This window comes from Serinus canaria, chromosome 18 (assembly GCF_022539315.1).
Source record: "Serinus canaria isolate serCan28SL12 chromosome 18, serCan2020, whole genome shotgun sequence".
Lineage (NCBI taxonomy): Eukaryota > Metazoa > Chordata > Aves > Passeriformes > Fringillidae > Serinus > Serinus canaria.
Genome location: NC_066331.1, coordinates 10,163,435 through 10,176,544, shown reverse-complemented (window position 1 = coordinate 10,176,544; position 13,110 = coordinate 10,163,435). Strand labels below are relative to the sequence as shown.

Sequence of the window (13,110 nt, the reverse complement as noted above, 5' to 3'; positions counted from 1 at the left end):
ATTTAAGCTACACTTACAGAATTCCAAACTAATATTGTAGCAGCACTGAAGTCCTCCATAAAGTAATTAGAGCTATTTGAAAGGTTGGTTCTACAATTTCTGAATTAAGCAAGCTACCAAAATACTCAGCTCGGGGCTGGTGCAGCTAATCCTGGGGATTTCATGGGCTGACAATTGCTCAGCAGAGAGAGCTGGAGATGCTTGATGGGCTTTGCTGCCAACAGCTTTAAAGTTTGGGCATCCAGAGAGGAGCTCCCCAGCAAGATTCCAAACTCCCAGTGCCAAGAGCAAGAATTGCACTTCTCCTGACACCTCCTCGTTGGGGCTGATGGTGCCCAGGTTCAGTTGTTCACTGACTTTTCTTCTTTTTCTTTTTTTTAAATAAAACTGCAGGTATGGGGAGCGAGCAGAGGATGGAGAATCACACAATCATAGACTAGACTGGGTTGGAAGGGAACTTTTAAAAGTCATCTATTCCAACCTCCTGCAGGGGCAGGGACATGGCAGGGACACCTCCCACTGTCCCAGGCTGCAGTGGTACCTGGCTCTCAGGGTGTCCAGGCAAAGGGGCAGGTACTTGTCAAACAGAATGGTCAGGTTGGCCCTCTCCGACTGCACCTCCCGCCGGTCAATCCAGCTGCTCACGGGGGCATTCCAGCCCAGGTCTGAGGGGTTGATGTACAGGATCCCTTGAGGTGCAGGAGAAGAGACAAGAGTAAGGACACAGCAGAGGCTCTCCCTTTTTCCACCAGGAACTTTCAGCTACTCTCTGAAACAACTGAAACCCTGTCAAATGCACCTGGTCCCTCGTTACCTGCCCCCTCCTGCTGCCCCACTGCAGAGGAGAAACATTCACAGTGAAGAGATGCAACTCAGGAAACCAGGACACCTCTCATGACCCTGCCCCAAATTTGGAACATGGTATTGCCTGAGCCATGTTATTGCTCTGGGCACCAGACACCAGGGGACACCTTCATTGTCCATTCCCATGCACGGCTCCAAAAGCTCTTTGGGATAGAGGCTGCTCTCTCCTCATCAGGCACATGCAGAGCTGTGCAGGAGAGTTCTCCCAGCAGTGCTGCAGCCATGACCCCACAGCACCACTGGGAACACTCTGAGTAAACCCCCCAGATGATGGCAGACCCCAAGTGGGGCTGGGCTCAGGATCCTCCCGGGTCTGTGAGCTTCAGGAACACTCCCTGCACACCACAGGCAGCTGTGCTACCAGCCTGGCAGCTTTCAAAGAATCACAGAATCACTGGGTTGAAAGAGATCTTCAAGATCATCGAGTCCAACCCAGCCCCAGCACCTCAACACCCAGTGCCACATCCAGGCTTTGTTAAACACACCCAGGGATGGGGACTCCACCACCTCCCTGGGCAAACCATTCCAGAACTTTATCACCCTTTCTGTAGGAAACTTCTTCCTCATATCCAACCAGTATTTCCCTTAGGACTGGCCAACACCAGGCTGCTAAGAGCCCCAGGGGCAGCCCAGCAGGACCCACCTGCCCGGGACACGGTGGCCGGGGTGGCCGTGCGCAGGTGGCTGATCTCAAACAGCAGCCTCATCGTGGGGTTCAGAGGGATCCTCTCGTTGCTGGCCAGGGTCAGCACCTGCACGTGCAGACAGACAGATGGACAGCCTGAAGCTCTGCCAGGAACAGGAATGAAGGGTGTTCAGCACTTAGCACTGCTGGGCTTGGCTGCCCAGCCCAGCTCCTCGAGGCACAGCAGCCCCAGCAGTGCCCAGCAGGACAAGGGGGGATTCTGCTCCATCCAGGCCAGACCCCACCTGCAGAGCTGCCCCAGCCCTGGGCTCAGCACAGGAAGGACCTGGAGCTGCTGGAGAGAGCCCAGAGGAGGCACCAGGATGAGCAGAGGGGTGGAGCAGCTCTGTTAGTTCTCAGGCTGAGAAAACTGGGGGTGTTCAGCCTGAAGAAGGATCTGAGTCACCTTACTGTGGCCTTTTGGTACCTGAAGGGGCTCCAAGAGAACAGGAGAGAGGCTTTGGACGAGGGCCTGGAGTGACAGGACAAAGGGGAATGGCTCTCACTGCCAGAGAGCAGGGCTGGATGGGATATTGGGAATTAGGAATTGTTCCCTGGGAGGGTGGGCAGAGCCTGGCACAGGGTGCCCAGAGCAGCTGGGGCTGCCCCAGGACCCCTGGCAGTGCCCAAGGGACAGGGCTTAGAGCAGCCTGGGATAGTGGAAGGTGTCCCTGCCCATGGCAGGGGCTGGGAGGGGGTGAGCCTTAAGATCCCTTCCAGCCCAAACCATTCTGTGATGCCAGGACATGATTTCTGACAGGCACAGAATGCTCCTTCTCTCTTCCACAACCCAGAATCCAAAGCACTTCCTCAGGGTGGGTAAAAGACAGAATTATGTACCTACCCTACTTCTAAAGGGCCTGAAGTTATGATCAGAACATTTGCAATTACTCACATGCACGCCTCTCCAGAAAGGGGAAATTCCAATGAAAACAAGCTCTAAGTTATTTCCCTCATGCACCATTGCCTTTGTGCAATATTGTTTGGTGTGTCTGAAGAAGCACAGCTGTGTTATTCCAGGAGATGTTATTACAATCTGCATTTCTCCCAGGCTGAATCAGCCCTGACAAGGAATACCTGCTTCTTTACCTGACATCCATTACCTTATTATCATCCATCACAGTGTTCAGAGATTCAATCCACATTGGATCAATATCTCCATCTAGTACCATCCACTTGGGACCATCATGTGAGATGTTGGCCAGCTCTCTCATGATTGATGAAAACAGCCCTGGGAGGGTGACATGAATATGCTGATGAACACTGAAGTTGTCACCTGCTCTAACAGATTTTTCCAGCAACTTCCTAAAAATTATGCTTTCCCCTTATACATTCATAACTCTTTGCATCTGGACATAAATAATACTGTATAATGATATCTGCTTTGAAGAAAAAAATATTATCAGAGTTATTATCACTGAAAATGGGCCTACATGAGCTTCATTCCCACTGAAAACCATAAAACACAGGAAAAATACTCAGAGAAACAAACCCCACAAACTACACAATGCAGAGAAAACCATTTGAATATGCCTTGGAAATTATTATATTTGGTTTTTGTTTTCCTGTGGCTTGAAGTATATCAGGAAAATCAAGATGCGTTGAACACTGGGTCATGGCTTTAGTGAGACTGAGGGGAGAACAAGCCCAGAGTGACATTGAGTGACAGAACAAAATGTCACTAAAATCAAGGAGACAGAGAATATACAGAGTCTCAAGGGGAGTAAATAATGAATGCTAAGAAGAGTGAGAAGCTGGGAACAGAGCACAAGTACTGCAGGGCAAATGAGAGCTCCACAGAACCATCACTCTCCTCCACACCAGGAAATACCTAGGGAAAGGCTGGGCTGCATGAAGGAACATCAGGCAAGCATTAAAAACAGCCTCTCTGCTGGTGAATTGTGACAGACATGCTTTTTGTTTGTCCAGGACCAGCTGTCCCCTTGTGATGCAGGTCAGGAGCCGCCGGTGGCACTGCGTGACCGAAACAGAGCCGTGCGCAGCAGCTCAGCCACACAGCTACAGAGGGGCTCACAGGTAAATAACACCTCCCTGCCTCTGCCTGGACTCCATTCCTCATGCTGGACACAGCTTGGCAACCTCTCCAGCACTGCCAGTGCCAGCAGCAGCTCCTGCCTGGGAGCATCACAACCGCAGCAGCTGGAGGGAGGTGCCCCTCTCCCAACCTCGGGCATCCACACCACAGAGGGGTCTTGGGATTTGAATGGAGAGTTTGGATCTACAAATAACACTTTTAGGATTCCCTTGTGGGACCTTTTTCCACCTAACATGTGCAAACTTCCCAGCTGCTGGCAGTGAAATGAGTGACAGGATGAACTTGGGAAGAGGAAAAAGGAGGAGCTGATCCATAAGGGGACACATCCTCTCCTCTCAGGCTGTGCTGGAAATGGCCTGGCTGCTTTTTGGTACCAAGAAACCACATTTCCAGGAATGGTTAATGCAGAAAATATCTGCCTTGAGCCATCAGAGAGGAGCCCTGTAAGTTCTCTTGAAACATTAGAGGATTGAGGACACTGGACAGTCACCTGTCAGTCTTTCTCCTGCTGTCCAGTGCCACCCACAGCCCCTGATCCACAGTCCCCAATGTGCAGCTCTCTCTGCAGAGGGCTGGCTGCATCCCACACTTCCCTCTGTCACTTTGATTTAGGGTCCCAAATCACAATTAAAAAGAAATTAGACCTGGCAGTGGAGCGGAGCAGGGGGCAGCAGGGGTGGTGGCAGGGGAGGTGGTGGCAGCTCCTCTCCTGGAGACCTCTGGCCAAGGATGATTTATGGAGCTGTCCTCCCTCAGCTCCCAGAACAGCCACACAGGGAATCACAGCTGCCTTTCTGGATTAGTCACAACCCCACGTTTGCACTCTGCATCTCTGTAATCTTTCAGCAGGTCTTAAATGCTCATCTCATCCTCCTCAGGAGCAATCAGGATCAACAGACTGGCAAACAGTGTGTGTGGGGATCAGGCAGGGATATTCAGTGGGAAAACACCTCTCAAAGGCTGCTGGGCATGTCCAGCCATAGAAACCTGGCAGTGGCACTTTTTGGGGGGCCCCAGTGCACTGCACAGGGCAGGAGGGAATTCTCTTTCATCAGCAGCCCAAACCTGCCCAAATTAGGAATTGGGAAGTGCTGGTGTTAACAGACATGATAATTATCCTTACGGGAAAAAGATAAATTCCCAAAAAACTGTGATACCCTACGTGTCCTTCCAACAGCAAACCCTCATACAGCTGGGAGCAGCACCTGGGCTGTGAGAGCTGCACACAGAGACCCATCATCCACACAGAGCTTCCTTAAAAATACCCTGTTTGTCTCCAACTTCAGCCACGAAAGGACATTTACCATCTCTCCACTCTCTCGTTGCTGGGTTAATGATGCCAAAGAGCTCATCATTGGTGACTGCTTTGGGGTTGAGGTCTGTCCACACAGGCCGGCGCTTCATCCTCTGGTAGGTTTTGTGCAGGGACCTCAGCACCTGGGACTTGCCTGTGCCTGCAGCCCCCACCACGAACACGGAGTGCCGGACACTGAGCAGCTCCTCCAGCTGCACCACCTGGAGAAACACCCCCAGAGCTCAGACTGACGTGCCAAAGTGAACTTCAGATGTGCAAAATCTAGGGGAAAGAGTCCCTGTCTGTGGCTTTGGGCTGGAATGAGATGTCCTTTAAGATCCCTTCCAACCCAAAGCATTCTGTGAAATTAGCTCCCACTGGGTCACCAATTTCTATACCAGAGCCCCAGGCACACAAAGGGATTTGACCCTGAGTTTGGTCCAACCACTCAAACCAGGATGGTGAAATCCTGAGCAGGCAGACAAGCCTCAAGCACTGCTGTGGCAGCCACTAGCCAGGGGGGCTCTGCACTCCAGGGGCTGTATGTGCACAAGAGTCAGTCTCTAGAAATCCAGGGAAGAGGCAGAGATGAATTTAGGACCAGTCAGAGCCAGCATAGCTGGCTGTCCTCCATCAAGGTCTGTCTGCAAGGGGAATATTGTGGCTGCTCCATCCCTGGAAGTGTCCAAGACAAGGTGGAAAGGGCTTGGGAGCACCCTGGGATAGTGGAAAGTGTCCCTGCCCATGGCAGAAGGTGGAACAAGCTGAGCTTTAAGGTCCCTTCCAACCCAAACCATTCTGTGATTCTGTGATTGTGCAGAGCCCTCTTTGAAGAGGCAAAGATGTTTGAGATAACCCAGCTGAGCTGATGATGGTGCAGGTAGAGCAGTGTCACCATATTTTAGGAAAAACCCCTTGCCAGGATTTTTTCTCCTGGGAAACTGGGAAGCTTCAGCTTCTCTCTGTTTTGCTGCTTTGGAATGTGATCTGGAGAACTGTTTACCCAGCATGTGAAATTGTTTTTACTTAATGACCAATCCCAGTCCAGCTGTGTCAGACTCTGATCAGTCACAGGTTTTTACTATTCATTCCTTTCCAGCCTTCTGATGTCTCCTTTCTCTTTCTTTAGTATAGTTTTAGTATTGCATTTCTTTTAATATAAGATAATATAACATAATGAAATAATAAATCAGCCTTCTGAGAACAAGGAGTCAAATTCTCATTCTCTCACCTCGCCCTGGGGACCCCAACAACACCACAACAGAGCAGAATGTCCCTTGGCCTTACTTTGAGCACAAAGTTGTCCTCAGGCTGCAGCCGCAGCTCCAGCACAGCCTCCTTCACCACGGCCTCAAAATCCAGGTCACGCTTGCGAGGCACGTCCAGGGCAGGGAACAGGTCCCCGATGAGCCCCAGGAACACTGGCACGTCGTCTGTCACGATCTTGGGGATGTTGAAGTCGCGGAGGGAGCGCATCAGGACCTGCTCCTCGGGCCGCTCGGGGTCCGCGCGCTTCAGGGAGCCGGCCACCACCAGCACCGACTTGATGGCCCGCAGACCCCAGTCATAGTGGTCCTGCGTGAGGGGGAGGAAGAAATACAAACAGGGGTGAGTTTACGCCCAGGCAGGGGTAAAAAACAGCAGTCCCAGCTGCCAGAGCTGTCAGCAATGGAAATGCAGCCAAATTCGTTATTTGTGTCGTGGCCAGAGACCTCAGACCTCCACCAGCCTGAGTGTCTCCATTTCACAGGGTGAGCTTCCCACCAGGGAGAGTCACATAATTCAGCTGTTCATGCCAGCACATGGGCTCAGAGCTGGCACTAAGTCAGCAGTAGGACCAGCCCTCCAGAGACCTAAGCAATTTTTCCCCTAAACCCTAAAACCTTGGCCTTTGTGCAGGTTAAGCAAGGCCTGCCAGAGCCCTGGATCTGCAGGAGCTACTGAGGTGGAAGGCTTGTTAGTCCATTCTGAGGCCTCAGACACCCAAATTTCTCCATCAGCAGGTTACCAGGGACATTTGGTCCTGGGGACAGTCCACCAAGCAGGGGCAGGGAGGACACTGCTGGAAAGGAGAGGCATGAGAGGAACTCTCAAGCCAACCAGCAAGTCCTTCTGTTTGTGCTCCATTGAGACCCTGCAGAGCACAGCCCCACAGCTTGGCTGCTTTGTGTGGGAGGCCAAAGCTCCCACAGGGCCTCCAGCTGCACAGCACAGAGTTTCTGTGACAAGGCAGAAACCCACCCCAGCTCATGCTGGCACAGCCAAGATCAGGTTTTCCATCTGCAGTCCTGATTCAACTCACCCCAGCTTTGTTCTATGCAGACAATGCCAAGTTAAAATATGATTAGCCAGGGTTTTGCACTGGAGGTGACCTAAAATGGTCAACACTTGACATGAAAGAGAAGTATTTAGTTGGACTAAGAGAGGAACAGTGATCATGAACCCCTTGCAGGCAGGAGAATCAATAAGAACTAAGAGAAAAAGCAAAGGGTCACTGAATACTGTCCCAGTCACGGTGGCATTTGAGGCTTTTAGAAAATCTCTCACATTCAAAAATTAGTGAGGTTAATGCAGTTGGTCAAATGCTTCTGTCCCTGCAGATCCTCCAGGAGAGCACTTTGAAAATGTCATTGCTCTGGTGATCACAAATCCTACCTTGTCCCAGCAGCTGCCACAAAGGCAGGCAGTAACTAAAAGGTGTGAAGCCTCAGCCCTGGAGGTGCATGGCAGTGTCACATCCCTGATTTTGGGGATCCAGAGCGGAGTGTCACATCCCTGATTTTGGGGATCTATTGCAGAGTGTCACATCCCTGATTTTGGGGATCTATTGCAGAGTGTCACATCCCTGATTTTGGGGGATCCAGAGCAGAGTGTCACATCCCTGATTTTGGGGATCCAGAGCAGAGTGTCACATCCCTGATTTTGGGGATCCAGAGCAGAGTGTCACATCCCTGATTTTGGGGATCCAGAGCAGAGTGTCACATCCCTGATTTTGGGGATCCAGAGCAGAGTGTCACATCCCTGATTTTGGGGGATCCAGAGCAGAGTGTCACATCCCTGATTTTGGGGGATCCAGAACAGAGTGTAACATCCCTGATGTTGGGGGATCAAGAGCAGAGTGTCACATCCCTGATTTTGGGGGATCAATAGCAGAGTGTCACATCCCTGATGTTGGGGGATCCACAGTAGAGTTTCACATCCCTGATTTTAGGGATCCACAGCAGAGTGTCACATCCCTGATTTTGGGGATCCAGAGCAGAGTGTAACATCCCTGATTTTGGGGATCCACAGAGTGTCACATCCCTGATTTTGGGGATCCACAGCAGTGTCACATCCCTGATTTTGGGGATCCACAGAATGTCACATCCCTGATTTTGGGGATCCAGAGCTCACCAGAGGGCTCACCTGCTTGGACAGGAGCTCCTTGCAGAGTTGGTAGAGCGTGATGAATTTCCTGGCCAGGGCCCGGGCCTGGAGGAAGCCCTCAGCCACCAACATAATCTCACAGATCAGCTCAAAGTCTGGCACAACCATGGCACAGGGCCTAGGGAGACAGGAAAGGATTGCAGAGCAAGCATTGACTACAGAGCTCGAGGGCAGTGGATCTGTAGCTTTATCTTCCAGGTCCTCTCCAGTGAGCCACTGGAGACTCTCCCAGTCTGCCCACACTGCCTTTCCCATGGCACAGGACAGAGCTCCCTTGTCCTCCCTGTGCATTCCCTGATCCAGGCTTGGTGCACGTGGCTGAAACAATCTGTGAATCCCCAATGCCCGTGAATTTCCCAAGAAAATGAAGCCTGGATGTTCCAAAAGACAATTTCTGCCAGTTTTATCACACCGGTGACAAAACCTGACCTCTACTCACCTGAAGAGAGCTTTTAAATTCTCAGGTAGCTCGGTTCGTCCTGCATAACCAGGGTTCATGGTGATGAAAATCCCAACTGAGGGGACTAAGCTAATGTCTTCTCCAAGAAAATTGAAGGATTTCTTCTTCTCCCTAATGGCATCCTGCACGCTCTTCACCTGGGAACCAAGGCAGTGCTCAGTGCTGGTGTTCAGGTCTGAAAACCCCCAGACAGCACTGCTGCCCTCCCTTCTCTTGGCCCATGAGGACTGGGGATTATCACTGCTCTGCTCTGGGTTTTTACTGACCACATAAAGCTTTCTACACTGTTTGGGGTAAAACCTGTGTGTCTCCCATCACAATCCAACTCTGACAAAGCAGAAAAGGACTGAAGAGACTGGACAGTCAAACTGAAAAGAGTTGCAAGAGTTTTCTTCATAAGACACTTGGCTGGGCTTTTCTTCCTGTCTGATTGCAGCTTTGTTCTTCTCATCCCCCACTTTCCAAAGGGGTCTGTTAAAGCCAGACCACCTCAGTGCCCACCTTCCATTCCCATGGAGTGAGTCACAGAATCCCAGAATCACTGGGTTGGAAGAGACCTTTCAGATGGAGTCCAACCCAGCCCCAACACCTCACCAAAACCCTGGCACCCAGTGCCACAACCAATACTTTGTTAAACACATCCAGGGATGGTGACTCCACCACCTCCCCGGGCAGACCATTCCAGTACTTCATCACTTTTTCTGTACAAAAACATTTTCCTAAACAGCAAACACAGCCAGGCCACCTCCCTGCCCACCTCCCATTCAGTCCATTAGAGCCAGACCCTCCTTCCCCACCTCCCAAGGGAGCAGCCCCTTGCAGCCAGCTCACCTCCTGGCTAACACCACTTCATCAGGGAGGAATCTATCTCTGCCCTCAACTCACCCATTTGCCACCTTAAAGCAAAGCAATTAAGGGAGTTTCTCGGTGAAAGGACCCACATCGACAGGAGCTGCATGACTAAGGCAGCCAATTAACCATCACCATGGTTACCCTCTAATAGCAGCAGAGGCGATGATGGAGTGACAGCCCTGCTCACTCAGACACCACGCTCCAGCCAGGAGCCAGGGAATCATTAGCAGCTGAGTCATATCTGGGCTTCTTTTGTTCAGCTTCCCCTTTTATTTTAAGGCCCTGAAAGATGTTTTTTCAATGACAAGTTTAAGCCACAACCTGGTGGAAGGGAAATGGAGAGGGAAGGACAGCAAACACCTGTACCTGCCTGGGATTTCTTTGGGACAGCAGAGGAGGTACAATGATGAGACAAAGAGAGATGAGAGTGAGGAGTTCGTGGAGGGGCTCAGAACAATTTCTTTGACCAAGGCATTTACAGAAGTGTAGAAACTTCTGGGCTCTAGACCTTAATTTCTGCAATGCCAAGCCCCAAAGTGGGTCTAGAAAGAATTCAGCACCTCAGTCAAACACTGGGATCCCAAAATCTGCACTCACAGCTGACATTGGGGACCAGAAGAACTTTGATATTTTAGCAACTCGATTTTCAGCACTGAAGTTCCCCCAGACTCAAATCCTTCTGTTCTGGCCCCATGGGAGGGAGGGAAGGAAGGCTGGCTTGTATTTATCCACAAGTTTTTCTTCACTTACCTGTACAGCAACCACAGAAAGGACCTCAACTGAGATCCTGTTAAATTCATCAAAACAGCCCCAGGCTCCTGTCTGGGAAAGGCCTTTGTAAATATTCCCACAGGACTGAAAAGAAAAAATAAATAAATAAAATTACAAGAGTGAAATCAGAAACGAATCTACTCCAGCAAAAAGTGGATTTGGTTTCCCTGCCTGTTTATTTATAGCAATTTACAGTCTATTGTGGGTATTTAGAAAGTGCACGAGAGCAGCAGGCACAACTCAATTATAATATTTATAGCTCTGCACAGTTTGCCACTTGATTTGCTAATTGCCCTCTCCAGGCAACTCTGCACTCTGGTTCCATCCAAAGGTCACCTGGGCTGAGTTACTGATGGCCCCACGTCCATGAGGGACCTCAGCTGGATAAAATGTGGTCCAAGGCCACCAAAGCCAGTGTCCCTGGAGAGCACAGGGAGCAGCCCCATGACCAGGGCTGGCCTTATCCCAGCAGAGGATCCTGAGGAACCAGGAGAGCTCTGTCCCCATGCCTGGGACAGGTGTCCTGTGGGTCTGGAGAGAGGGAATGGATCAGCACAGCCTCAGCCTCGAGTGAACAGGCCAGAATTTGTGAAGAATTTCATGTGGAATCTAACTCCAGAAGAGAAGGGAAAGGTGGAGCTGGGCAGAGAGCACAGTTCAGCTCTTCCTCCTCAAGAACCTCGTGCAAGTCTCAGAGACAAAGAGGAGGAGGAGGAGAAAAAGCTGCTCAGCAGGAAGGGAGGCAGCAGGGATGAGAGGAGAAGGGATGGATCAGAGCAAGCCCAGCTGATAACTCCCACCCTGCAGGTTCCAGGGGCCCTGAGCAGCCCCAGTTTGGGGGGAGCAGCACTGTGGTGTTGTGAGGTTTTTAGGATGAGGTGACAGATGAGAATTTGACTTTATGTTTTCAGAAGGTTTAATTATAGTTTTATTTTATTATATTACACTATACTGTATTATGCTATACTATATTATACTATACTATACTGTATTCTAAAACTATACTAAAGAAAGAGAAAGGAAATATCAGAAGGCAAGAAAGGAATGAATAATAAAACCTTAGACTGACTCAGTGAGTTCAACACACCTGCCTGTGATTGGCTATTAATTAAAAATCATTTACATGTTGAGATAAACAATCTCCAGACTACATTCCAGAAGAGCAAAACATAGAGAAGCTGAGGCTTCTCATCTTGCCAGGGGAAAAAACCCTGCTGAAGGGATTTTTCAGAAAGGATTAAGGCAGCACAGCACCTTGTAGTCCATCTGCTCGGAGCAGTTGAACACGTAGACCATGATGCCCAGGGCTCGGCCCAGGTCCTTGGTGGTCTCTGTCTTGCCAGTGCCAGCAGGGCCTGCAGGAGCCCCACTCATGGTCAGGTGCAGGGACTGGGTCAGGGTGATGTAACACCTGCACAGGATGAGAGGAAAGGGGAAAGAGACTGAGCTGGGGGAGAGGAATGGCGGATTTGTCTTTCCAAACAAGATGTAGGAGATAAAACCAGCACTGAGAGATAAAGAAACAATGGGGATGATTCCACTGATTGGTGAATGGGAAAAGATATTTGCTTTTACAAATAAAGTTTGGGGTTGCTGATAAATTAAATTGGACATGGAAAGATGAAAGAAACAATGGGGAAACCCCTAAATTCTGTAAGAATTAAGAATTCAAAGGGAGGGTTATACATTAGAGGGGAATCTCTGGGATCAGGTGTTCTGGGAAGTCTGAACCTCTCAGGTACCTCAGAAATGGGGAAAGAGAGAAGGGAAATGTGGCTGGGAAATTGGGATAAAAAGGAGGCTGCGTCCTCCAAAAACTGGAGAGACCCCAGGGAATGCTCCATGGCCTCTCCCTTTATTGGAACAAATCAAAAGGACTCCTCTGTCTCCCATTTGTCTGCCCATTCATTTAATTAACTCCAACAAAGCTTATCTCTAAAATCTTACCTCCTCTAAAATCTCAAAATGCCTTGAAGTTTACATCTCATACCCAGCACCCAGGTGGCCCCAGCAGGCACCACCAGGGCCTCACCTGTCGGTCAGGGGGGTGATGACCAGCCGGGGGGTGTTGCCCAGGTACTCGTAGCAGTAGAGGAACTGAGCATCACAGATGTTGGCCCAGCAGTGCCGCTCCTCGTCCGACCAGCGGTGCCGCAGCTGCGCCAGCCACACGAAGGCCTGGCCATTGTCCACCTGCAGAGGGCCACCAGGGAGGGCAGGGGGGGGTGCCTTCAGTCCTGCCTTTCATGTTTTTCAGACTCTGTGCTGCCTAGGTGTGTAGCTCTGAGCTTCGTGTTAAGTGTTAGTAGGTTTTCTTTACAAGGCAGGTTGACAAAATAATCCTTTTCCAGCTTGGAAAGGAAAATCGATAGAAGCTTCAGGCCCAAAATGCATAAACAATGGGGAACTGAAGTGGGCAAACAAGGAGGATGGGACTTCATGACCTGGAGCTGTAATTGGACAATTAACCCCAATATGGAAATGGACCAAAACTTATAAAAGTGTAAAAACTCATGACTGGGATCCATCTTGGGTGTAGCCATGGCTGGGCTCTGGTACTGCCCGAGGTGTATCCTTTAAAAGCCTTTCAATAAATCCCCACTTTATTCTTTTAGCTCTGTCTAGTCTCTGATCCAGGTCAGCCTCTTTAGGCATCAGTTCTGGCACCCCAGATGGGACAGAAGGCATCTGGAAACCCCCCG

General features: G+C 50.3%; 1 protein-coding gene across 1 annotated transcript in view; it reads right to left on the bottom strand.

Annotated features, from left to right (window-relative positions):
* The window catches only part of DNAH9 (dynein axonemal heavy chain 9), a 148,111-nt gene that overhangs the window by 103,206 nt on the left and 31,795 nt on the right, over positions 1–13,110 (bottom strand). Inside the window, exons 24-33 of the mRNA XM_018924172.3 lie at positions 12,441–12,601; positions 11,663–11,819; positions 10,388–10,492; positions 8,765–8,922; positions 8,305–8,443; positions 6,187–6,474; positions 4,910–5,120; positions 2,653–2,780; positions 1,508–1,616; positions 542–689 (exon numbers count right to left, since the gene is read on the bottom strand). Coding sequence (XP_018779717.3) covers positions 542–689; positions 1,508–1,616; positions 2,653–2,780; positions 4,910–5,120; positions 6,187–6,474; positions 8,305–8,443; positions 8,765–8,922; positions 10,388–10,492; positions 11,663–11,819; positions 12,441–12,601 — 1,604 coding nt within the window. The remainder of the gene's footprint in view (positions 1–541; positions 690–1,507; positions 1,617–2,652; positions 2,781–4,909; positions 5,121–6,186; positions 6,475–8,304; positions 8,444–8,764; positions 8,923–10,387; positions 10,493–11,662; positions 11,820–12,440; positions 12,602–13,110) is intronic.